This window comes from Cygnus olor, chromosome 2 (genome assembly GCF_009769625.2).
Source record: "Cygnus olor isolate bCygOlo1 chromosome 2, bCygOlo1.pri.v2, whole genome shotgun sequence".
NCBI lineage: Eukaryota > Metazoa > Chordata > Aves > Anseriformes > Anatidae > Cygnus > Cygnus olor.
In genome coordinates, this window is record NC_049170.1 from 14,922,240 (window position 1) to 14,950,208 (window position 27,969).

At 36.4% G+C, this 27,969-nt stretch overlaps 1 protein-coding gene across 27 annotated transcripts in view; it reads left to right on the forward strand.

Annotated features, from left to right (window-relative positions):
* The window catches only part of PARD3 (par-3 family cell polarity regulator), a 453,149-nt gene that overhangs the window by 215,589 nt on the left and 209,591 nt on the right, over positions 1–27,969 (forward strand). For 18 of the 27 annotated variants that reach the window (XM_040547011.1, XM_040546989.1, XM_040547015.1 and 15 more), the window contains 4 exons: positions 7,490–7,581; positions 10,560–10,643; positions 19,344–19,469; positions 20,827–21,209. In XM_040547011.1, the coding sequence (XP_040402945.1) occupies positions 7,490–7,581; positions 10,560–10,643; positions 19,344–19,469; positions 20,827–21,209 (685 nt within the window). Of the gene's footprint in view, positions 1–7,489; positions 7,582–10,408; positions 10,421–10,559; positions 10,644–19,343; positions 19,470–20,826; positions 21,210–27,969 lie in introns of all 27 variants that reach the window. The other 9 variants (XM_040546998.1, XM_040546987.1, XM_040546992.1 and 6 more) reach the window with 1 other exon arrangement.

Consider the following 27,969-nt stretch of genomic DNA (forward strand, 5'->3'; position numbering starts at 1 on the left):
CACCTCCCACCAGATCAGGTTGCCCAAAGCCCCATCCAGCCTGGCCTTGAACACCTCCAGGGATGGGGCATCCACAGCTTCTCCGGGCAGCCTATGCCAGTACCTCACCACCCTCTGAGTGAACAATTTCCTCCTAACATCTAATCTAAATCTCCCATCTTTTAGTTTATGTTTGAGAATTAGCAATGCTTTAGCCATTTTCTTTGTCTGATCCCATTTTGTGCCCTTTCCCTTGTACAGCTTTGCTGAGTTTCTTCAGTATTTGCAAAATCTTTTATTTTGCAATATTCTTTCACTGCTGGTAGGCATAGACCCTTTAGCAACGTTAATTCTCACTAACACATTTGATCAGAAACAACAACAAAAAAGAGTTTTAATGCATTTCTTTCTGTTTGTTGCTGAGCTATCACTGTAGGGTCATGGTAAAGCCCCTTCCTTTAGAGAAAGAGCCACAGTAGCAGGTACGGTGGGACTGGCTGTGCCACAGGAGGGTCGGGGGAAGCCTGCAGTGCGTGCTGCAGAGCTGGTGCTTGGCAGGGTTGCTCAGTGCCTATTCATGTTTGGCTGGTTCTCCTTTCTGTTCGTATGCTTTTTATTGAGGAACACAGGAGGATTTGGTGAATGCTCCATCAGACTAAAATTTTTGCTGCAAATTTTCAATTCATTTTTAAATTTAAGAATTTTAATAATGTGCAGTAGTGAAGGCAAATGTCCCTAATACATATTTTGCCCAAGATTTTTTTTTTTACTGTAAAGAAGCAGAACCAGCAATATGTCTCAAGTTAACTTATCTAGTGAGAAAACCTTTTGTCGAATCCACTAAAACTCTTTGAGGGCTCTCATGGATGTCAGTGCTGTCTGCAGCACCATCTATAAAAAAGAGTTAACAGACAGCTGTGTATAATCCATTAAAAAGGTTTTTTAGTGAAAGCGACTTTAAATGGCAAGCACTATTTGTGTTGTGCTCCTGTAGTTAGTGTTGCTAGCTGTGTTATAGGGATGTACATGGTGTAATTGTTACAGAATAGAAGAATATGACTTCAGTGAGATATCAGAGATTGTTGAGCCCCAAAGGGCCCCCAAGGACTTCAGTAAACCTCTAAACTAATACATGTTACAAAATAATTGAGGTACTTCAGGGCTTGTCCAGTTTTTGTTAGTATTACAAGGCTTTAAATACATGTTTTAAGACAAGTCATTAGGCATGAAATGAAATGGTAGTTAGTCAAAACTGAATGGAGTGTTGTACAGGATTGTCAAAGGGAGGTTGTATCAAACTAGTTATCTTTGCTGACTATCTGGTGTTTTGTTTCTTTTGGACAAAAACAAATAAAATACATCTCTCTTATACCTGTAAAAACATTTCCTTCTAAGGCATTTCGCAATAGAAATCGTGCCATCACGAAGCCAGGCAGTTTTAAGGCTCAGCTTGATCCGTTTATTAAATGGGAAATAAGAGATGATTGCTTGTGATAGCAGGGGATGAATTTGATATTCATCAGGAGACCCAGGAAATCCCTTCCATTCTGTGCTACTCTGTGTCTATGTGATAGCTATTCAGTGATTCGACTGTGCAAGGCAAATTTCATTTTGGAGTAGTGAGGCATATAGAAACTATATGGATATTGCCATTTCCAATTGTGGGGTGACCCTGCTGCACAAGGGTGTGAACAACACAGGATTGACTGACATGTAAGAAGAATAATCTCTATAAAAAGAAAAAAAAATCAGCTGTTTTTGTTGTTTTGTGTTTTAAGTGGATGATGATTTAATGTAAGGTTTCTCCCTCTCCTCTCTCTCCCTGGATTGCTGATAATAGCAGTGCACCTCGTATAGAACTGATGTGGATTACACAAAGCTCTTATCTAATTATAGGTGCATGTATATGTTTGTGTGCAAGAGGGAGAAACCCTACTTTTTATTCAATAACTTTTGTTTTTTCCCCATGTGATCTTTGTAACCGTTCTTCAGATTTGATTGAAAATTGCCCTTCTCTGGAGATTTGGCTAGTTAATCAAGAAGTGAGAACATTAGCACAAAAGCCTGATGCTGGTATATTTGTGCTAGTTAAGACACAGGAAATAGGTCCCTTAGGAGCTGTTTCCTATCAAGCCTGATCATACAGAGAGAGAACCTACTTTATGTTGCAAGGACCAAACAAACATTTATAAAATGTGGCTGCCAGGAGACTAATAGCAAATATGGTCTCTTCTTCTATAATCATTACAGAGAAGAGCAAGAGAATAAAAGGGGGAAGATGAAGGGAAGGGCATGTTTTAATAACATAAGCATTGTTTTTGTTGTGTCCCAGCTGGGGAAAAAATACTGGTATACAGTCTTTCAGGAGCTTTTCTTTATTGATAATGTGTCCTTCTCTACATTACAATCTGAAGTATCTGTTGAAGTTTTATACTCTTCTTTTCTGTTCAGTATTCACGGTACTTTAGTTCACTACACTAAGATGTAAAACATAAATGTTAGAAAACAAACAAGCTTGACTGCTCCTTCCAAAACACAGAGGCTGTGTATTGAGAGGCTTCTATTTGTAGAGGTGTGTATGTCAGATACATTTATCATACGTTGCTCACACTGGCAGCTCTGCATGTTTGCCCTAATGGTGGCAATTCCCCGCCATTTCAGGACCCTGCTTTCTGTTGATAACACTAGGAGAAAAGCTGAAAGTGCTGTATGATGAGACCAGCCAACCCACATCAAAATACTTTGCTGCAGTTACTCTGCAGACTACTAAGAATACAAAATGGGTTTAATTATGTTGTAAAAGACTCTTTCTTTGTATAGCCCTTGTGTACCCGTGTCAACTCATCTCGTTGTTGAGTTGGAGAAAAAGTTGCTTTGTGTACAATGAGAACAGATTTACTACAGCTTACAGTTAAATTTCCCAGGTATTCTCTTGTCACTGAAAACATTCGAGTCTTTGCCACCGCAGGCTGATGAGGCTGCTCAAAGCCTTCTCTTTCCCCCACACGGATGTGGCGGTGCAGCTGGGCTGGCCGTGATGCCGGCTGGCGTCTGCTGCGGGCTGCAGCCAGGCCTGGATACTGAACGCCCCTTCTGACAAGGTGGAGGATTAAGCTGTCTAAATTAAGTGTAAGTTAACAGGAAAATCAGGGCAGGAAGGCACAGGCTTGGCAGAGGGAGCCTGTAATTGGAGGTGCAGAAGCCAGAGTAATGAATTTAATGCTGTAAGTTGCAGAAGTGAACAAGGAAAATGTGCAGAAATGAGATTGGTAGTGAAACCTTAGCACAGCTCCATGGACATGTGTAATGTGAAAATCTTCACGTACAGCTCCCCTTTCTTTAATGTTTACTTGGATTTGTTCAGTGCAGGAGACAGTTGCTGTTTGCATAACAAGTGACTGTTCAGGTTTTTTTCCTCTTACTCTAGTCAGTGTTGCAGGCCTTCCTCTACGGTGTTCAAACCATTTGAAAACAGAGCTACTCTTTTTTTTTTTTACTCTTTTCTTACCCTTGTCGCTAAAATATCCATTCACTTTCTGAACGACAATGAAATAATTCTTGTTTCACTCTGAATTGGGGAAAAAAAAAAACAAACCTTTCACTCCCTTTTTTCAGTTATTGATAGAATGGAGAAATTGCTATCAAATTTGTTCAGAGAAGACAGATGTATACATAACCCTTACATGTCTTAGAACCTGTTTCCCATTGTATCTGGCTGAAGTAGATGTGGCAGCACCTACCTGCCTGGAGGTGAAGAATACACCAAGGAAACATGGAGAAATGTAAGTGAAGGGCTAACTTTATTCAGACTCTGTAGCTGCTGTTGAGTTTTCTGCAGGTAGTTGTCAAAAGAAGAGCTTCAGAAGGGAAGGTGAAGAACGAAAATGAAGTAGATTTGCTTATGTTTCTGGAGAGGCCATCAGAATTGCATAGAACGGCACAGATTTCTGGAAGAGTGCTTGTTTGAAAATTAAGAAGTGACCGGTAGTGACTTCACTGTTAGAAGTCTTAACTGTTATAAGACAGCAGTTTTGGACAGACGCAACTAAATGTAGGAATAAGTCTTTGAAATCCCTAATTCTCTTAACCTATCTAATTATTATTATTATTTTTAAGATTTTTGCCTTTTTTTTGATGCCATTGTTCAAAGTCATAAATATATTGTTTAACCTCTGTCTTAGTAGCCTAAATATATGGCATATGAGCTTTATGGAAAGTTGCATCTGAGTCTTGTGGCACAGCAAGACTCTGGTGAGAAGCCCTCACTCTGGTGAGTCTCCTCAGTTAACAGTGAAAGAGAACTGATGGCATTTTGTACTGAACACATTAGGTTTACAGAAGTACGTTGGAAAAGGTGCTTTAAATTTTTTTCTGTGCTCTAAAAATGAAATGACCTTTTATTACTTTATTTCAATTTTGGAAAAATAAATCATTCTGTCTTTAGTGGCTGTGTGTTAATTTCATGAGAAGCTGTACCTTTTGATATAACAGGTATCGGTGATGTTTAGAGATAAAGAAACCTCACGAGTTTGGGAGTTTGCTCAAATCACGTATTTCTGAAAAATGTCTGCAATAATATCCATTTGGGCTCTGAGAAACTTTCTTGCTCTTCTAAATGTCCTTTTCCTTGGTTTACCTTGTGATAGCACGTACAGGTGGAATTTGCCTTTCAAAAGAAAAGTACTTTCCAAATAAAGAAATAATTGCTAGATGCAGAAATTTTCACAGCTAGTTACTTTTTGTAGTAAATCAGAATTTTAAGTCAAATCCCTCTGCAGGTGTCCAATTTTTCTCTCCGTTCACTTCGATGTAAATCAAAATCTGTGTTATTTTGAGAAGAAAAGAGTGCCTGATTACTGTAATATTAAAGATTTTTAAAAGGATACATCATGCATCTGTTGATTATGGCAGTACTTTAGTTAGGGCTGTGATTCCTTCTCTGAGCACCTATTTACAGGCACATACATGTTGTTGATACAGATCTGTCTGCTGCCCGGGAGAAGCCAGACACAGGCGTGTGGGAGCCGCTTTTTCTTAATTGCTTGGATAACTGACAGTGAGTCTGGTCCAAAACTGACTGTGTTTATAATTCTCAGAAAGAAAGGCACAAAGCTAAATGTGGTCATGCCAGATAGCTTGTGGTTTGCAGTTTTTGATGTGTCACATCCTAATTTTAAAAGATAGGCTCTAGCAGCAGGCAGGTAAGTTGGTTGTGGCCTTCATCCCGGGTCAGGCAGGGGGTGCTTCTGCTGTGGCAGAAGAAACCTCTTGAAGAGATAGAAAATGGGACATGCAAAGAGTGGAATGGCTTAAGTACGAGCCGATAATTAGGAGGCTCTGGGGAAGAGAGCAGGGATGCTATCAGGTCTGTTGTGCACAGTGGGCTGTAACCCTGCTGTGCATACCAAACACCAAAGGAGGACCCCAGAAGTGAGTCTGTCAAGAGCAAGTCCAAAGGAAGACCCCAAACACCGAGTAGGACAAGGGGAAGTTTGTGTACATACAGACACTTTAAAATAGTCGAGGGAAACAATCATGGGTTTGAAGGATGCTACAATGTAGGATGCAAGATGAATGATGCTTATATGGCAAATACATCGATGTGTTTGCTAAAATGACACAACGTAAAGCCAGTCTTCTTGTTGTTGTTAGCGGGGGTGTATCCTTATAATATGTAGGATGTTATTTCAGTCTCTTCTTAAACATGTAAATACTAATTGTATGTTTGCTTGAAAAGCCTGCACATAGAAAATTGCCAAAAACGCTGCATTAAGAAAATAACATTTGGGATGGCTTCTTAATATAGCTGAGATTCAAAATTGTATTATTTCAGTAACTCTGATTTTAGACTTACAGATAATAACTCCACTGCAAAATAAATACTTACATAGGTCTCTATAACCACCAGCGTCCCTAACTTCAAATCAAGAAACCCATGACAAGGTTCTGTAAGATGCTGTAGGAAACAGGGTGAAACACTTCTTTTTAATGGGAAACTACTGCAAATGTTCTGATTTCCCTATCATCTGTTTCTGTTTCTGTTTTTTTTTTTCTACCCAAACTGTATGTAACCTTATAATCGCAATGAAGATTTGAATATTTATTTAATTTTAACCTTTATTCCTTGTACTCAGTTGTACATACAGAACTTCACCTGAAATCAGTAAATACATAAGTATAAACATTAGCTTATGACATATTTATGAATTTTATGGGTTATCATTTATAGTGGGTTTATAAGCAACTTCTGCTATATGGAAAATATTTTATTTTGAGTTATTGTTTGCGTTCATAATGTAGTTCTAGGTAGGTTCAAGATGCTGGTTAACCTTTGAAATGTATTACTTGCCTAGTGCTTAACAGAGATAGATGACGAAGAAGTGCATATTAAAGCCTCTCAAAACACAGGATCATCAATCTTCAAGTAGCTCGGCTTCACGCAGCGCGCTGCTATCCAGGATGCACGAGGCATATCTACAGCTCATGGGAGCCTGCTGTAGCCAGCCTCCTGCTTTTGCAGACTCTCAGTGGAAATGTCAATTGGACATTACCAACTGCCTCTGCCTTGCTTTAATATCTCTTCAATAATTTAATATATTGTCTGACACTGTGTGGTGAACTCATAACCTATCACTTATTATTTTATTGACTTGATTGCTCTGACTCTAGAATCTCAGTCTGTGTTTGAATCCTACTGCTCACACTTTGTCATATTTTCTCTTTGGTCATACGGGTAATTAAAACCATAAGCTTCTAATGAGTAACATAGCCATAATAGGAATGGTTGTAGGTCATCTTACTGGTAGTCCTTGAATTACCCTGGCCTAAATTTGTACGTGCAGCATTCCCGACTTTGACATGAAAATTATACATTTGGTGAATAATGCATGTACTTTTTGGAAAGTCAAATTAAAAACAAAATCAATTGGTTAGCATTAAAGCCTCATGTAACTCTTTGATGTCAGCCATTCCTGGCATGCCATTAATAATGGGCTGCGATAAAATGTTTAAAGAGGTCTTGGTACTTTATAGAATTACACGAGCCACAGTTTCTTCTAGTGTTCTTAACTTCGCAAAGGAGCCTCAGCGAGCTACCATGTGTATTTGGTGGAGCTCCCAGTAACCTTCCTGGAGAGAGCTCTGAGGGAGTTTGCACCCACACTGCTGGCTGTCGGCTGCTTTTCTGTCTTAACTTGTGAGCCTTCAAAAAAATACTGCCTGTGATAGCTTCTGAAGCATTGATTTTACACATGTAGCAAAGTTAAGACATAAAACTGACTAAACTGTAAATATTACAAAAAAGCGTAAAGTGATGAAAACAATTTACAGCAGTTTCAGGTAGCAACAGAAAAGATTTTTCGTAGTTGTGGCAGCACGCATTTCTGCTGCCACTGTGGAGACCGCCCTCATTTGAAAATGGGAAAATGGCATTATTACAATAAGTGAAACCATTAAAGCTAGATTTAATTTTCTTAATTTTTTATTTTTTTATTTTTTATTTGCTGTCTAGGATGAGGATCGAACAGAGGAGGACAACAGCAGAGTTGAGCCTGTTGGACATGCAGACACTGGTTTGGAAAACGCGACCAATTTTTCCCTGGAGTAAGTTACTGGCAGAACACATTGTTTCAACGATGAGTCTTGGGGCTGGACACAGACTAGCAAAAAACTCAGAATAATATGAGTTATACTGTTCTTAAGCAAGCAGAACAGCCTTTTTTAGGTCATATGTAGTTTTGTTTTTATGCAGTTTGCTCCATGCACCCTTTCAAGGCAGTCTTTAAGCAGTTTAAAAAAGCCTGTCTCAAGGATGCACATTGGACGCTTGGCGTTTCTAAGTGCTGATGCTAAGTGCTGATTTTCTGCCTCAGAGAAGATGCTTATGTGATGGAACTCAATAAACTTGGCGGAAGGAATAGGGTCAGTGCTAGCACAAATAAATCAACAGGCAAGAATTTCAAAGAGGAAATTCTTAATACCTGTCAGCAGTTCGCAGTCTGCTCGGAAGACAGATGTGTGCGGGGTCTCATAAGTTACATAGTCAAACGCTTATAATTTGTGAATGGATCAAAACTTACGTTGTTTAGGACTGGGAAATTCCTGTTTTTTAAAATTCAGTAAAGGATATTTTATTTCATCACAGGATAAACCAGCATTTCATTGCACAGAACTGAACCATATCTCACAATGGAATTAATGAGAAAATATCTCTTCTACCCTTAAAATAAACCTTTAAAATTGATTAAAATTAATTTTGAAATAAAAATAAATCTTTTGCTCATATTATTTCTGAATTAACGTATAAATTAGGTACAGGGGGGTTAAATGTTAGATAAAGATCACAGTGACTTCTATTAAACAATACACGCTGAGTTTTACTCCATTCCATTTGCGAAAGCTATTGTAAATTCAAAATGCTGCCTGCTAAATAGAGTTTACAGAACTTCTGTCAAATTGAATGCTTCTTGGTGTTGCTTTTAACTAACTCACTGGCTTTTCATCATATGCTGCTTCATTCTTTTCTGTTTTGATATCATACTTTGTGTGTTTGTTTGAAGTACTTGGCTCAAAGTCATGAGAAAATCTGTGTGAGAAGCAGAATTGAAACGGTATCTCGTAGGAAGGGATCATTCCTTTTCATTTTCCCTTTTACAGAGCTTAACGTTTGAATTTGGAATGGAGTTTCGTAAGAAAAACAGTAGAAGAAAAATGAGTGTGTAGGCCTAGAGTGTATGTTGGAAAAAAGGAAGGATAGTGGCTCAAGCAACAGAAGAAGTTAGATGGTGTAGTCTGCTTATGAAAGCTGATGTTCTTTTGTTTAAGCAGTTTTTCCCCTTAGGACATTTCCAAGTGAATCCCATGAATTTTACTTGTTCTCTTCCTTAGCTCTCAGTTTTTTCTCAGGAAAGTCAGAAGAAATGATCTTAGGGGGCCATAGGAAAACCAATAGTAGATGTTTTTTCGTAGACCTTTTTGGGGTGAGAGACGTTGCTTGTTTCCTGTGAGGTGATTTGCATGAAAGTTAATGAAAATTTAGCCTTAATGAACAGTGAGAAAGAAATGAAATCAGCCTGTACAGAAACTAGGACAGAAAACATTACCAAGTGCTGTAATGGTATCAGTCTTAAAATGTTTATCGGGAGCTGAAGAATAATACTTTTCTGACTGCTGTCTCTCAGCTCTCCCACACTTTCAATACTTTATTGAGCTAAACAATCGTAACAGGGATAGAGAAATTCCATTGTGTCATTTCAAAAATGAGTCAAAACCAGACATAAATTGGGGCATAAAACAAATGTGAGGCCTACCTTAGGAATATAAAAAAAATAATAATGTGGAACAAATGTAAAACAAACTGAATTACAGGATTTTTGTTGACTTCCTAACAAAATGTGGTCTGGTTATTCTCAGATTCCAGATTAAGCATGGCAAGCTTTCATGATGGGCCACCATATCATCAAGAGCCCATTGAAGGAAGTAGAAAATCCTTTACTGCTATCAGAGGGCATTGGTCTTGCTCCATTTCTAGATTAAGTTTGATTTGTATGCTTATTAAAAACAAACTTCTCAAAGATGTGTGTATTTATAATACATATATATGTATTGGGCCAGGAAATATGGGATAGGTATGTAATACTAGAGAGAGGCATAATCCAAAAATTTAGATTGTGGCTTTTGTTCAGATCTGTCTCTTCCAGATTTGCTAAGAGGTTTGGCCTTCGTGTATTATTTTCTCATCTGGGTATTTATAACTCTTTAGGGTCTCTGGGCTATACTCCACCTTTCCAGCTGTGTGCATGTTTCAAACTCACCAGAAGATTTGGTCCAAATCTATTTCTAGAATCTTTGCAGATCTTTTCTGAACCTGTACTTTCCTCTTTTGCTTTTTCCCTCTTTACAGCAAAAGGTATAACTGAAAACTAGATGGATGGCTGTTTCAGGAGGACATGTGGTTGTTTTGGAATGTTATAGCTAAATCCTACTGTGGAAACTTTGCCTCGTAAGGAAACACAGATACAGCAAGCTTTCAATAAAATATATGGAAACACAATAAAGCAAATAAATGCATTGTAAAACCAGAAGAATTTAAACAATTATAAATTTAATAATTCTCATTTAATTAAAGGGTATTTTTGTAAAGACAAATATTATGGCTTGGAATGGGGTCTCCCTACAATAAGCAAATAAAGCATGCTAGTACTATGATCAGCTTTTAGGCTTTAGGGGAAAAATTGTATGTGGTGTTTAAGATGTTTCTGCTCGGCAGTACAGTTACATTTAACTTCAGAATAAGGAAGAAATAAAACAACATTCATGCAATGATGATACCTATTTTTATAAGAGTAAACTAATTATCAGTTGCTTTGATTTTTCACTTATTTTATTAATTGAACTATTTTTGCTGATTGATCTCCTTTCATGCCATCAGATTAGTATTCAGGTATGTAGTATTCAATAATGCTTTCATCACCATGACTTAATTTCTGGAGCATTTTTGTTTTTCTGTGTGTGTTTGTGTGGGGTTTTCTGGTTCATTCACGGTACATGTTCACATTCCCTCATTCATCGTTGTCTCACAGTGATATGGTAAAGCTCGTAGAAGTCTCCAACGACGGTGGGCCTTTGGGAATCCATGTAGTGCCTTTCAGTGCCCGAGGTGGAAGGTAACGTATCGTGTAGGATTTTAATTGAATCATAACTTGCTGTGTTTTATCTTAGTTAACGTTAATTCTTGTATTGTGTGCCTTTGGCTTATGTGGAACATTGAATGTTTTTTAAGAAAGGCAGAAATGCAAATTTACTGACTGTACTCTGTAATGTAAAGGCTCTGCTTAAAATGAGTTGGAATTGCAGGGTTGTCGTGTGATCCCATGGGAAACTGAACTATAAGGATGTTTCCTTTTGGACTCTTACAAATTATAAATCTGCTCCTTTAGTTCAGGTGGATATTTAGGCAACATTTCCCCACTGACTGTTTATAGCCACATGTTCAAAAAGAGCAACAGTCTAAACCCAAGGCTTCCTGTGTCTGCATTTGATAAGAGTGGAATAAAAACCAATCATCATACTTTTGATATTTAGTATTGTCCTATGCGTTAAAATGAAGTTGCAAAAACAGGTGAAACATTCTGGTTTTGGGGAAGGTGAACCTGTTTGAATTAACTGACAAGCTGGAATGTTTATGAAAAGAGTGCAAAGAAAATCCTCTACTTTAAAAAATCAAATAAAATCATTTTGGGGATCATATTAGTAAACAGTATGCATCATCTCTAATGCTTACTTTGGTAAAGCAGAGATTTGGCATTTAGGGTCCTTAATCAAAACACTAACATAGTCTCAGAAAAATAGCTTAACTTTCATAGTAATTAGTGGTGGGTTTGAAGCTTTTAAGTGTGTTGAAAAAATTATTTATCACAAATATAAGCAAATTTTATTTTGGTGCAGGGTCAGCAAGCACTCTGACCTGGCTTGATGTTTCTGTTCTCACTGCAGATGTCTCCAGCTTCCTCCTTCATTTGGGGACAGCTGTGTGTCTGCTGCTCTAGCGAGCTTTGTCTGCTCTGAAGTGAAAAAAATGGTGGGGGGAGATACTTGTGTTCACGTCTTAAATGTGGAGGAGCAGCCAGAGTTGGAGAGGACCTCTCTGCTTCCAGAGCATTTCTCCTATACTTTGTATGTAGTAGTGGAAGGAAAAGGAGAGGTCACTGCTCAGTATTGATTATAAACACTGCTGTTGTGCTGCTGCTTTACTGCCAGCTGTACTCACGTCCCTACATGCTTTCAGTGAGAACAAAGGCATTTTCTCCAGCTGCCTTCTTGCAGCGTGGGGAGGGAAGGGAACACATCTATCTTCAGTTTTGGAGGACTTAGTGGTTTTTTTTTTTTCTTTTTTTTTCCCCACTGCTGGGCCCCCATCTCTTTTGAACAAATAATAGACACTTGGTTTTACTTTTGCTAGATTCAGAGGGAGAGCAGATGCTTGGCAGGGATGCTCTTCTGCCCACTTCTTTCTCACTCCAGCACATGGCTGCTCTTTGTCCATCCTCTGGCTGCAAAGCCACTTCTCTGTGTTGCACTGAGCAATCTTACTTGAGCAGGGGATCTGCTCATTAGAAACCTAAATATACAAAACCAAAGTCAATAAAAGACTTTGATCAGCCATGTCAAAAAAGAAAAGATCAGATGTATCATATAACCTAGTGTATAGCTTTATACACTGGCCCACCATGTTTCATATTTGTTTGGTGTTCAGTTACAGTTATGCTGTGTTTTCAGTTCTTCCACTTCCTTTCATTCTCTTTTGAAAATGTTACTTTAACAAGCAGTGGTTCTTAAAATGATAATTTATTTTCCAAAGTGTAAAACCATACTAATACAGTTCTCCTCCTTCCCCTCCAAAAAGCAAACACCCTAAACCTTTAAAAAATATGTGCCACAACTATGTCTTTCGCTTATATTGAGGAAATATTTGGCTCTTTCATGGCCTTTTGTGGTAGGCTTCAGTTTGGAGTAAGAATCTGTCTTCTGTATTGGCTCATGATTTTGAACAAAATTTGTAAAGATCTCTGCTTCATCTATGGAGATGCTACTGATTATTTCTACTCCTGGAAAAAAAAATAATTATTTTTTCTTAATGAATAAAAAAAACCCTCTCAGCTATTCTCTGGGAAATATACTATTGTTATCCAGACATGGTCAACACTTTCTTTTATGGATATATTTGCCTACTATTCCTCTGTTTTTACCTCTACAAATACATCTGTCCTTTATTGGCCCTTTTGACCATATGCTTTGGGTAACAGTTTGTTCACCTTGTCAAAAGAGAGGAGGGGTTTATATATTCATCACCTTATGGCTGTGAAAATTTTCAAGATAAAAGTTTTGTTTGCAAAATCAGCTTGCACATTTTTATAATGGTATAAGTTCAGTGTTAAGCAGAATATGAGGCATGAAAATGAAAGCAGAAAGAAAGAACAGAATGTAAACAGGAAAGTGTTTACCTAAAGAGAAGAACAAGGAGGAAAAGAATGAGAACAATGAGAGGAAAGCATAAGGGGAAAAAAAATCTAAATCTGTGCAGAATTGCTGTTAGCACCAGTCTGTCCTTCTTATTACAGAAGAAAGTAGGTGCTGAGAGGGGACAGCAAGCACTCAGTCTGTTAAGAATTTAACATTTGAGCAATCCTGACTGATGGCAGAAGTTATGTTGATGCATATTATAGCATGATTTACTGTTATATGGCCTCTTCTACTTTTATGAGACTTTGGAATTTTTTTGAGCTCTAAACCCTTGCTGCACTTCTGAAATGCTGCCATCTCTTTCTTTGGGAGGAGGTTCAACTGACACAAGGAATAGATGAGATAACATCAGAAATCTCTGTGAATAGCAGTGAGAAAAGCCCCATAGTCCCAAGACTACTGTGAAGTTTGTGTTATTGGAACAGAAAAGGATTTTAATATTCACCTGAAAAAAACTGTGAAAGAACTTCCCATAATAAATAGCACACATATTATTTGATGCAGAGCTGTGAATTTGTGGGGCTTTGCCTGCTGTCCTTCCTATCAAAACATGCTATGGAATCCATGATAAAGTCTAAAACCTGGCAGCTAAAAATATTTAGTCTGTGTTTTTAGATTATATATCCTAAATGTCCTAAAAATATTAAAGAAGTCACAGAAGGATAAAAAACTAAGAGACTGCATTTTCTTACTTTTTGCTAGTTTATATTACAAATTTAACAGATTTTATTTAAAAAAAAAAAAGTTTCATAATAAAACTTCATGTATACACAATCCCTGTGCTAGAAAATTCTTACACATTTTTCTGCTCTGTGGGTTTTTGATTTTTATTTTTTTTTTGCTTTTAGTAGAAGTGCCCTTTACTGTCTAGAACTTATGAAGCAGTTTATATTTCACTGTAAAAGTTTTATTCTTTTCCTCAAGACACAAAAACCCTGAAGTCACATCTAATGCCTATTGTCTATGCTGAGATTCCTTAATATTGCCTTCAAGGTGACATTCTAACAATCACGTTGTATTTGATCATCTAGTAGGTATGTGTTACCCGCATCTCCATTTATTCCTCTTCTGCATTTCCAGCCTTTTAAGTCTCAGAAGTAGCTATGGTTTTCATATGCATTGGGAAAAGATTCCAATGGAGTGAATGTACCATTCCTTCATTCTTTTAGCTGAATTCAAGGCTTTCTTTGTCTGATCTCATCCTTTTAAAAGTTGTATAAACTTAATTTGAAGTATTGTTCAAACTAAGAAGCTGAGGAATAGTTGCCAAAGATAGGAAATTGGTCCCGGACTTCAGGCATCAAAGCTGACAAAGTTATTTTAATGCCTCTACAGTAGCTCGGTGACATAAATGTTGTATAAAGGAGTTCATGTCCAATTTAGCATTGATCAGCCATGATTATTTAACTTAAACAAACAAGCTGATTTGCCTACTCTGACCTCCTAGTCTCAAGAAATTTGCACCGTGTTTGTGTTCCCGTCAAACATCTCAGAGCTCTTTCATTGTTGCATGGTTTGTGTGAAACTGTTACACATCTGTTTTTGAATCCGTCATTATTTTTGCCCCTTAATCTAGTTTTTGCCTTTTCAAGTTAGTGACTTTCATAGACATCTAAATTGGTTATTTTCTCTTCTGCCTGATTTGATTACGTGCGGTTAGTTTGTAGGTAAGAGGTAAATAACTTCAGTGTGTACGTGCAGTGGGCAGTGATGGCTGAATCATAGTCTGGATGCTCGAAGTAATATTTTTATTACTCTCACACTATCTACACTGTCAGTTTTTATTAAGACAAATTATCGTCATTTCCATACAGCTGGGTGGCATGTGGGGAGTTCACAATTTCAAAGAACTACTCAGACAAACTCAGGCAATTTAGACATCAATAAAACACTTGCTGCTTATTTCTAGTTTTATCATTGGTTGTAATTTATACTTAGAACTGAAGCGTTAACTCATGTAGCTGAGTTTATTTTAATTGTATAATTAGAGTAATGAACCTTGTGGAAATACAGTGGTGCAAATGCTAATATAATCTAAGCTGTTTACATTCCCAATTATGTATTTAAAACAAATACAAAGATAGAGCTTTGCACTGTGGTACTGTTTCCCTTTTGTCCCCTTGTCAGCTAATGCTAGTCTAAAACAACACAGGTACCAAATTTCCATTTATAAGTGTTGTTTCTACAGGGTTGCAGACTTGTGGAGTGTTTGCAGAGTGCAGGGGTTCACACAACATCTAACCCCATTCTTGAAGAAGTTATAAGTTAAGATATTTATAATGAAGAACTTACATCAGAAAACTTGTGGACTGACTTTCACTGATAATATTAAGCAAATACAAATGCACCCATATATTTGTATGCCACATGGCTGTGTTCAAACAAATATATATGCTCTTCTGTATTTTACAGTAGATTAGTTTATAGGCTGTCAAAATTTATATGCTTTCCTAATGTAGGAAAGGTAATTCTGAAACTGTAGTAGAGCTTACAGCTCCACTTTTCAGAATTAATGGTGGTACCACGTGGCAGGAAAGCAAAATCCAATTAGTGTTTAGGTTATTGCATGTTTGCCATAGCAGGTGTACCCTGTTTATCTGCAGGCACTGCAACAACAAACATGAATCCCTGTAATGCATTTTTTAGAGTAATTTTCCTGCACCTAACCATAATATGCTGAAAAAATTCTGTAGGAAATTGATAGGCTTTTGTTACTAAAATTTTCAGGTATATATGTTTTCTAGGAGTGTTCACCACACTATGCAGAACTGTGTTCAGTAAATTGTTTACAGAACTGTGTCTAAAGGGATCTTTGTTCCATGTGTTTATAAAAAAATAAAAATAAAAATGAAAAGACAGGCACTGTGAAGATCCTGGTTTAAAATTTGACTCAGGCTGTTCATCCAGCTTTGGATCTGTTCTAAGTGTCTTCAGCTTTATGTGCCTTGGTTAGCCTAGCTCTAACATTTGTTAAAAAGAGAAGTCTTCATGAACACCATATGTTGTGTCTGAGATGAGCAATCTTGCATTAGTAGAACTTGTAGCCTTTGTTTAATGAGATTATTTGCAATTTTGACTGGTAGCACATTTATGTGTTACATTATTTTACCATTGGTTAAGATTAGTACAATTTGTACTAGATTTAAGGACTTAGGTGAATTAAAGTAAAAAAAAAAAAAACAAAACAAAAAAAAAAAAAAAACCATGCATAAAGATGTCTTGCATTAATAATTTTTTAATATTCCTTTAGAATGCAAAACAGTAGGAAGTTGTTTTTCAAGAAAAATGCTATGCAAAAAACAATGCTAGACCACTTGCCTTGTATTCATAAGTACATGAAGATGTTGGGATAAAATAATCATAGAATTTTGTATTTTGTATTATTACTGTAATATTGACTGTAATTGCCATAGTACTGTAGCGTGTGTAGAATGTTTTGATATTTAATACGTTGGTATTTTGATATTTCTGATATTTAACCATATAAGCAAAAGACCTGTTGCTGTTACTGTGTATGCTCTCATGTAACCACTGCATACACCTCCAGATTTTGTATCTGTGGGCATTATAGTGGAACACACCCACATCAGACTACTGCTGGGCATGAAGTGAAAGAAGAGAAAGAGCATACACAGTTGTTCTTTCCTCTTCCCCTCAAATACCGTGGGAGAGTTTCTCTCAAATGTAATACTCAGATTTTTGTATTTGCTTGCTCTTTCCCTGTTAGAGATACCTCTTCAGTAACTTCCCTTTGGGGCTCAAAGACATTGTCTACCCAGAGAAATTCAACAACTCACAAGTGAAAAAGTAGCCAAACTTGTTTTCTAACCATCAGTTTTAAATGTATGAAAACTGAAATTCCGATAAAACTCATGTAGAGAAGGCATACAAGTATTTTTCATTTTCTTAGAGAACTAGAATTACTTATACTATTAACATTCATAAATAGTATTTATGTTCTTTCTGCAACTAAAAACAGTGTATAAAATTTTATTTTCTAGAATTATTTATGATGATGTAAAAATCTGAGATGGTATTCAACACTTATTAATGAATAGAAGGAAAAAGGGATGGTATGAACATTTTATAAATTTGTTTTGTTTAACTTCTGTGACACTTCCTCATTATTATGAGCGAATTTTAGTATAATAAATGCAGCACAATATGATCATTAAACTATTGTTTGACTGTTGTGGACCTGTAGATTTTTTTTTTTCATGCAAACTGTTACAGGAATGTGGGAAAGGCAAACAGGAAAACACCTTAAAATATCTAGATAATACTTCCTAGATTATATCCTAAAAGGTGTTTCACTAGCTAGGTGATCACTAGCTAGGTTTTTGCTTTGGGGAAAACAAACGAAACAAACAAAGGTGTTTTTTTTTCTTCTTCTTTTTTTCATTATAATGGAAGACACAGGGTTGTTGGAAGGAATCTACAAAAGGTGGAACTTTCAATAACTAAAGAATATCAACTTGGGATGGGGAAGGATAGGACTAGACACATACTAGTATCTGTTGTGTTTTTCAAGACTTTTTTTCTGAAATGCTTGTATTCTAGAGAACTGATACTCTAGCTTTATGGAACCTTTCTAATCATTGTGTTTGCCACTGTTATTGTGAAGAGACAGATTGCTAATTGCAACAGCTGAGCTCAAGTTGAGCCCAATCAAAGTTAGCATCAGTGACTGCACCCCAGTGGTTCATCAGGAACAAGTGAGGGCACTGAAGGTTTGTCTCTGATGGGACCTGGACGAGTTGAAGGTTAGGTATAGAGTATGCTAGGTGTTTGCAAAGTATACTGTATCAGTTGGAAACAGAATAGTGTCAGTTAAATGTTAATGCCTGATTCAAACTTCATTTGATGATTTGTGTTGTGAAAATGCTTTATCTTGTTTTTCTCAGTCTGTTTACGTGTATAGATCCTTTCAACTTTGTATCTTATTGTCTCCAGGAAGTTCCAAAGTGGAAATACTAAAAAAAAATAATTAAAAAAATATATATTGTTTCTCTTACTCCTTCGTCTGGCTTGTAGAAGAAGCAGTATGACTGTTCTGTAAAATAAATGTCTTGCATATGTTGGTGGTAATTTGATAAATGAAGAATTTAAAGTGGAATACTAAGTTAAAGTTAATTTTGCTTTTCTGACCCATTTGATGAAGTGCTCAAGTACATATCTAACTTTCAAGTGCATGAGGAGTCCTTTTAAGCATCACTGACTGCTCGTTTTCTTTGAGGTATGTGTGAACTGAAGTGCTATGTTCACTGTAAGTTTTGTTCTAAAAGGCATATGTGGTCTTGCAATTTCTGCCATGCAGCTAAGGACTTTCCACACCATGCCTTGAAGTGACTTTTTCAAAAGTAATTCTGTTGACTTGGATGCTGTGAATTTGACCCTCTGATATGTCCTATGGGATTTCAGTGTAAAGCTGATTTTAAAATAAACAAACAAACAAATGCAGTGTCGATGCAAGAATAATCCTGAAGACTGAATCCTTCTTCAAACCTAGAGTTCAGGTATAGAAACATCATTTACTTTTCACACAGTCCTATCAGTACCTCAGAAATCCACTCTTCAGGATCCATTTCATAATTTCAGGTTGAACATTTATTTATATTTCCTTTCTATGAATGTCAGTAAGACAACATTGTACATAAGCACTAAGCAGATGTGATCAACTCATTGCATAGAAGCTATTAGATACTAATTGTTTTCAGTCATTACTGAACCAATTCATTGAAGATAATATGCTGAATTAAAAATGACATTTACGTTTTTAATTTCCTCTTTGCTGTTATGCAAGAAAAGTTAACGTTTACAACAAATGCATTTGGTTCACAAGAAATTCCTGAATCCTGTGTCCGTCCCTTCATTATAGGTGGTTATTACATGAGATGATCCCACATTTCACTTGCACAGGAGTAGCAGTGATGGCTGTGGTATTCTCTGCTAATTCAGAAATTCAGATCTTAAGTTGAACTTGTTCAACTTTAGTTAACCATCAGAAAAGATGATGGCTGTCAGATGTGCAGTGCTTCACGAAACCAAGTTCTACTCTTCAAATATCTAGGTCTTTTGCAAGAATGAATTTGATATCATCGTGCTGCCTGCTCTTTCTTACTTTTAAATGACATACTTGTTTCACCTAGGGTCTTTGTTTCATGGATAATGGATAGTAATTCAGGTATTGCTTTTAAATTATTTGAAACTTTGGTATCCTACTCCCAGGTAAAGATGGTTTAAAATTTAGTTTATATAATGATTATGATAAAATATTAAACCAGTAGGATTTTATATGCTGCAAAATGTTAAATCTGTAATCACTCGTAATCTTAATGTTCCAGAACCTTGGGGCTACTAGTAAAGCGGTTGGAAAAAGGTGGAAAAGCTGAACAAGAAAACCTTTTTCGTGAGAATGATTGTATTGTCAGGATTAATGATGGAGACCTTCGGAACAGGAGATTTGAACAGTAAGTTTACTTACTGTTACATTACCATATTTAATTTCTAACACTGCATGATGAAGTCATTTGTGGCAATGTAGTATTTATGAAAAAAATTGTCTAAGCTTGCCTTGGACATTAGTAGTTTTCAATTAGCCAAACTACAAAAATTCAAGATAATTGCTGTCATTAGAATATATACGCTTCTTATTCAATTCATTTTGCTGTGGTTTTGAATGTTACAGACTTTTTCTTCTTTCATTCATAAAGCGTTTGTCATGAAATTCCCACATGATTTTTGCTTTTATACTTGTAATGCATCATGTTCAATATACATGGATAACATGAAGACTTTAACGTTTTAAAAATATTTGTGGTTTTGTATGTGTGAAAACTAAAGGTACTGTATGGAGAAGTTTTCTAGAGAAGTTCAAGACATCATAAATACTTGCTTGGTGGAAGTCTGGAATCGGTAGAATCCTGAGAAGGTGAATCAGAAAGACTTTTAACACTGAAATCAGGTTGTAGTTTACACACAGATAATTAAAAGAGAAAGCAGGAAAGATGTATGCAGAAAACATATGATTTTATAGATGATAACATTGTTCTGAAAACATAAGTATGTTGAGAGCCAGAGGAATATCACTTAGACTGATCGTCCTATACTTTAATATGTATCTGATTTTTTTTTTTTTAAATTTCTTTAACCTGTATTGGAATATAACCCTTTACCATATGGTAAAAAGCAGATTGTGTCTGCTTGCTCTAAGATTCTGAATCAAAATTTAGGTCTGAAGAGACTTCTTGACTTTGTGTACTTCGCATCATGACCTAGAGCCCAATGCCCATCTGTGCAGGATTAAGCATTTTGTTCCTATTAGTGTTGGGTTCTGAAAGACTACTTATGTACAAAAAGTGAAGTGTAATTTGGATTCTTTTGCAAGACTGCATATACTCTCAGCAAATAAGGAAATACATAGTCTTTGTATAAACTGTAATTTTCATTTTAATAATTCTGTCGTCACTGTGATTACTGTATCTAAAGAAACAATTATCAAGGTTCAAAGCAAAAGGACACTGTAATCCTGCCACAGAACTGTCTGCCTTTCAAGGCTGTGGTTAAAATTTTTGCTCTTCTGAGTACAGTATTTGGAATGTTAGATTTTAAGCATATTTAACCATTGTGTTACCCTAAGGCAATAAACCTTAGCAAAAAGCAGACAGAGTAGACTAATGAACAGATTCAGGTTTTACAGTTTATGCTTGATTTTCCACAATGTGTCTGTCAGCTCATGTTGCTTAATTAACATCAGCAATTATGCTTATAATGTCTTGTAGTATGCCAGTCCTAATTTGCTAATTTTCTGTTCATTTTGAAACCTAGAGCACAGCATATGTTTCGCCAAGCCATGCGTACGCCGTTCATTTGGTTCCATGTGGTCCCTGCAGCAAGTAAGGAGCAGTACGAACAGTTGTCCCAGAGCGAGAAGAACACGTACTACTCCAACCGCTTCAGCCCTGATTCCCAGTATACTGACGGCAAAACTATTCACAATTCTGGACTTCACACGTTACAAAGAATGTCTAGAGCGGGTAACCAGTCCGATCAGACAGAATCCTACTCACAGCTACCTCATAGTGTGAATTCATCAGGGAAACCACCATCGGGCCTGGTATCATCACCTCAGAAAGTTCTCACCTCCACTGCAAACAGTGGGTATAACACCAAAAAGATAGGGAAGAGGCTCAGTATACAACTGAGAAAAGGTAAGGCACTGGTGCATTTCTCATACATCATGAGGTGTATAGGTGTGGTGTATGTACATGTGTCCAATGCTGTTATGTTAGGCATGGCAGTCTGCAGATGCGATGGATTGGTTATTGAAACACAGGTGCTACTCATTCGTTCTCAGGCCAAATGGTTGTTTTGTCCCCTAAAGCAGTCTTTCCTTGCCTTTGGCATATGCAGTATATTTATAAAAGGCCATTTTAAAGAATGCTTTAATGTTGCTTTCTGTCTCTTAACTAAAAAAGTGAAGTGCCATGAGTGCTACAACTCTGTTGGCCAAGACCCAGGGAGCGAAGAACTATTTAACTAAAAAAAGTAAATAAGCTAAAGTGGGCTATTTTCTGTTCTTTACAGAAAATCATGACTTTATCATGACTTTCAAACTCAGTAGCTGGTTTTGCTGTTAGTTTTTAAAAGTCTGTTGAATTGAGCTGGTAAACTGGAGTTTCTGATTTTCAGCTAACGTATTTTTTTAATCCACTGGGATGTGAAAGTCTTTGTTTAAACAGTAGAGAAGTAATGTGATATTTCCTATCTTGGGCCTTATGCTAATGTAATTCGAATAGGAGTGAGAGACTATTTAAGGGCAGAGAAGAAAGCACTGCCTGCTTCTCTTAACATCTGTATATGTATTTACCACATGTAAATGCATGGGTGCATCTATACTCATGGAATTTTTATGATACTTTAAATGCCCTTAGTGAGGAAAATTGATATTGTTTTATACAGTTACCATCTAGATGCTTTTAAGAATGTTTAAATTATAGTAAAATGGCATCTAGGTACAAATATTTCTTATCTCTTTGTAAAAGATTTTTAAAAGATTATACATGCTGTAAGCTCTATGATATTAAAATGAGCATGTTTAAGGTTAGATATAATTTGGTCTCTAGGAACAAGAACATTATTTACATTACACAGCAAAAAATTTACCTGTTTGACAACATTCTCCATGAACTTGAAATGTTTTCCCCTTAGGAAATTTTATCTGCTTAGTGTTAATAATTCTTATTTTTTTTTTTTTATAGGAAGGTACCAAAGGCAGTGCATTGAATGGTAGATATTTTAGTTTCACAGGTGCCAGGCTACTTGTCACATTACCATAATGCTTTCTTTTCTATGAACTTCACATGAACCACCAGATTGCTTCTTTCTGGTTGCTGAATTTTAAGCTCTACAAACTTAGATGACATAAGGTTGAGTTGACAGTTTGCTTCTGTTGTTGATGCTCCTTCAAGAAATACTTGAGGCCATCAGCTCAAATCAGCCTGCTTGGAAAAACTTACTGCTATTGGCTGAGTAAGGAGTTACTGTGCTTACACATAAGTTCTCAGACACTGCAGTGATTTTTACCTATTTTTTGGTGTCTACTGTCATTTGGACATTATGTAAAATAAGTCTTAGCCGGGAGTGTAAATACATATTACATATAATTTAAAAGCAACAACAAATGAATATGGAATATGGAAAAACAATATTTTTGCACAAAATGTGTGACATAGATGATAAGAAAATGTAATTTTGATATATTATGGATTCTTTGATTGTGACGTGAGTTTACATTTTGGTCCTCTTGCACTGGATACTATTTCATGAATAATCTTCCCATTTCTGTAATGTAATTCAGCTTTACTAGCACCAGTACTTCAGGTGGTTTTGTAGAGGAGGCGATGCATGCTACCTGTTGAAGTGAACTATAAGATACTTCAACATCTAGTTCACAACAGAAAAATTTCATGACTCTTTTGCTAATAAAAGCTTTGAAATCCATATCTAAAATATATTTCAGAAGTTTACAGGGAATATTTGCTCTTAACATTGCTTATATAAGAATAATACTTACGCAGAGATGACACCTAGCTCAGATTATAGAGAGACAGACAGAAGCTGTTTAGTGTTCTGTATTTTATGTGTGATGATATTAAAAAAATAATCTGTGCATAAAGAAGGATACCTCTTTATCGCTGCTGTCCTTCATTTGTTAATTTCCACTGTGAGGAGTGGAGAGGTAAGGCATCCCATTTTGGCTTTCATTTGATTGCTCTGAGAACATACATCTGGAGCAACAAATGAAGCAAAACACTTAAGTATATGCCTAAGTTGTTTGTTATAAATACGAGTACAATAGGGATGCTAATCATCTTTGATTATTTCTAATGAAGGATATTGTAATAATACAGGCTTTATGGAAACTTAACAAATGTGCTTTCTTTGTAGCTAACAGACAGCAGTTATTTCACCAATTACCATCCTTAAATTAAAAAATGTGCATTAAGGCATACAAGCACGTAAGGCTTCATCTTGAAATTCACTTTAGATTTAACCTGTGCATTCTGGTTAATGATGTAGTATATGAGAATTGACTTTTTTTCAATATAGAGAAACCTTTATTACAGCTGCGTTTCTATATATTGCATGAGCTATGTTATATAAAATGACATGGTAAGATAGCCCTACAGTATGTGCTTCTGTAATTATGATTTCTTAATATTTATTGCTGTTTTGGCATTTTAAAATAACCTGAACTTTCATAGGATTTAGCTGTTTAATAAAGTCAGAAGAGAAGGTCAGTCATATGTTTCAGTCAATGCAGAATGTTTGTTGGCTTTTCTAAATGAAAATGGATATCTGTTTATCTTTCCTTAAAGGTTAGGGCCTGAACTTTTAGCATATAGATGTAGGGGTTATTACTGATATTCGAATGCTGTTAGGGTGTATAACAGTCTGGCTTAATAGATCGCGCAAATTAAGATAGCACAAGAGATGACAGCTACCCTATGTTTATATATATTTTAGTGTAAGATCATACTCAGTAATTACAAATAAATAAATAAATAAAAAGTTTTTTTACAGGTAATATTTAGAGAAAATAAGATCACTGATGTAGCACACACAGAGGACAAATTTTTATCTCACATACAATAGGACAGTTCCAGAGTGATTTTTTAACTGCAAGGGCCAATACAATTGAGCAAGAAATTTAGTCCAGCACTTATAAGTAATAAATAACCTATGATATTACAAAGTATTCTAACGCTCCATCTCTGAGCACGTGAAGCATTTAGCCTGATAACTCACTAAAGCATTCAAAAGACTTCTTTCAATTGGACGTTGCATTAATCAGATTTGCATTAATTGGACATTGCATTAATCAGATATTTTTGACTGTACTAAGTACAAGTCCAAAGTACTCAATCTTTAAATTAGCTTCTTCAAATTAGATTGCCCTCAAATATGATAATACTGTGCTGGATCATTTCTAACTATATCTGCGTTTTTTGTCCAGCTAAATTAAATATATAATTCTTTAGGTAAAATGTCAAAATTGAGCTCCTGTTTTCTAAGCTGGTCCTAGTTACACCAAATATTTTGCTATTTTTTGTCTGAAATGTTGAGTGCGTTTGGCCTTCAGTCCACATCTCTCTGCTGCCAGCCAGGGGAACCGTGCTCATCTCTTCCTTCTTGGCCCAAAAAGTATTTATCTCTTGTAAAATATTATAGCTTCAAGGGAAAGAAGTTAGTGGTAGAACTACAGGATAACCTTATAGCAAGAAACCTGTACGAATTGACAGGCCCATCACAGAAAGGGCATAGTAGCCATGTTCTAGGAGATGGTTAGTCCTTAGAGGAAGGAGCCACCTTAGTGCACTACAACAGAGAAGAAATGTGTAAATTGTAGATGTGAGCAGGATTACAAGGCTCCTTGCTCTTCAGAGTTTCCTAATGGATTCCTGTTGGCTTGTTCTCCCTTCTGTGGTTGTTATTGCACCATCTTGTATACAGAGCCCAAACGCTGCAAGTTCTACCAGGTGACTGGGCATTCAGTGTTGTGGCACCTTTACACTCAGCCCTGCGACACCCCATTTTTTTTTCTGCAAAAGTCATTAGAGACACAAATATAATGCTATGGGGAGTTTCTAAGCATGCTAATTTAAGATATAAAAAAAAAAGATATTAAAGTGACATTAATATATATAAAACATAAGGATGTTAAGATACTTGAATGCATACAGAGGAGGACAACAAAGCTGGTAAAAGGTCAGGAAAGCAAGTTCTGTGAGGAGAGGCTTAGGACACTTGTTTTTTCTAGTCTGGAGGAAAGGAGGCCAAGAGGCGACCTTGTTGCTCTCTACAACTTTCTGAGGAGGGGAAGTGGAGAGTGAGGTGGTCACCTCATCTTCCTGGTAACCATCGACAGGATGTGTAGGAATGGCACAAAGCTGCACCAGAAAAAGTTTCTTTATGATCAGGGTGGCTAAACAGTGGAACAGACTTTCTAGTGAGGTGCTTGATGCCTCATGCCTGTCAGTACTCAAGAGGCATTTGGATAATGCCCTTCATAACATGCTTTACATTTTGGTTAGCCCTGAAGTGGCCAGGTAGTTGGACTCGATAATCTTTGTAGGTCCCTTCCAACTGAACTGTTCTATTCTGTTGTTCTGTTCTAAAATTCCATCATATTTGCTCTGGAGTAAAGCATATGTATGGGCAGTTACTTGTTTTACTTGTGTTAAATGGTTTAAATAGCAGAGCATCCAAGACAGGATCTTCAACTTGACTAATAGGCATTAGGCATTGGAATAGGCTGCCCAGGGAAGTGGTCGAGTCACCATCCCTGGAGGTTTTTAAGAGACGTTTAGATGTTGAATTTAGTGATATGGTTTAGTGGAGGACTTGTTAGTGTTAGGTCAGAGGTTGGACTAGGTGATCTTGGAGGTCTCTTCCAACCTAGATAATTCTGTGATTCTGTGATAATAAGATATCCTGCATCATATATCTGAACTGTACAGATTTACATGCATTTTCCATCATTATCTCCTGCTTTCCCACACAGTTTTTTGAGCCAGACTTTTTAATGTCAGAACTGACATTTTAAATTTTTATTTAAAATTTCTTTTGAAATGATTGAAATGTTCTCTTAGAAACAGGCTGATTTTGGAATTTCTTTTGAGATGCAGTAGTAGTGTTTGTCACTTTTGAAATGAAATATGTAGGTTCCTAAATTGCCTAACTGACCTTGAGAAATGAGATTCAGAAGGGAAGGAAATAATTTTGGGCATTACTTGCCACTGAAGTAAAATAAACGGCATTAAGTTTCACCTTTCCATTTTTTTCACACTTCTCATCACTATTTATTAGCAGACTGTAGCAAAAAAAGAAGAATGTTTCTATTAGGCTGATCCAAGATCTTCTTGAGAAGTCTGAGCTTTGCTTGGAGAAAAAAAGTTGTCCCAAATCATGCAACTGCATAAAAAGGGCCATGCAATTTGTCTTGAGTGGTTGCAGAAATTTTCTAGACAGCTGAGCAGTCAGGCTTCTAAGCAGTCATTTGCACATATAATTATGCTGACTGTGCACGCACAGATTCTGAAAATATGGGCTTAAAATAGGGGCAGCAAAATAACTTTTCGGGAAGTATCTAAAATGGTTACATTATGGTCTTGGTTACATTATGGAAGCCCCTAACAATGAGGAGAGCATATTTTCTGTTCAGCTCTTGCATGAGGTTCAGTCCTTAATAAAAACTGCTTTCTGGGGTAAAATAGTAGGATAATTATTTTGGCAATCATTCATCCGTATATGGTTGTCAAGAAATAGTCTACTGTGAAAAAGCAGGAATTTGAAATGCTTGGAAGGAAAGTGTCTACTCTGATTACTGTCACAGAAAGTTCACCCCTTCTACTTAGTTTTGTTGCAATGTTATCTCCCTCCTTATGCTTGATAATTTCATAATCTAATGCTTTCATTAAGTGGGGATGTTTTATTTTGTAATTCAGTTGTTTAAACTACTTTATGTCACAAACTGTATGTGTAACCAACATCCCGTATTATTTTTTCAAAATGAGATTGTGTTTCATGTCTTTCATGTTGTAATGAAGAATCTGCACTTTTCCTTAACAATCCTTTATTCTGTCTGAAAACTCTTCACCCACATGCATTTTCCATATTTAGGTTGTTCTAAAATGATCTCTGCTTCTCTTGTGTAAGTACTATTAAATGCAGTCCCAATTGTCTGGTTATCAAACATTTTACATTGTTTTAGAGGTGAGGTTTTGTGCATTGTTTTTGTTTGTTTGCTTGTTTGTTTGTTTTTAATTTTGGGAGATCTGTACTGAAATACCTTACAACACATCTGCATTTCCTTAAATTAAAGGAGAAAGAAGAGCATGATTTACTTCAAGCTCTGCTTGCAATCCTGAAGGGGACGATAACTAAGAGAAGTATTGTAACAAGTTGACAGTGTAGGTCCTTCAGACATTCCCTGTTGGGTCTCTGAACTAATGTGCTTTTGAGAGTGACATGAAAGCACTGGAAACAATCTTGAGGTGATGCCTGCTTTTTGACTTGTATTCTAGTAGTATTTCAGTAGTACATTTTGCTCCTGAGAATTCAGACCTGCTGTTGATGCTGGTTGAGGACTGCACAATTTTTCATGCAGAAGAGGCTTAGAATGCAAGATATGTGAATCCAGACACACTTCCTACAAACAAGAAGATAACCCTAGCGCTAGTGAGAAATTAAACACTTCAGTAGGAGATAACAGGAAATCTAGCAATCTCCAGCGAAGTTTAATAATTATTTTAACATCCTGTCTGTTTACAGTCAGGCTGATTCCATGTAAGATGATGACATTCATTTTGAACATACATTTAATGAAATTCTGTGCAGGATTTTTTTTTTTTTTACACGTCTTATTGCTAATAGAATCAATTTCTTTCAAAACAGCAACCGAAACAT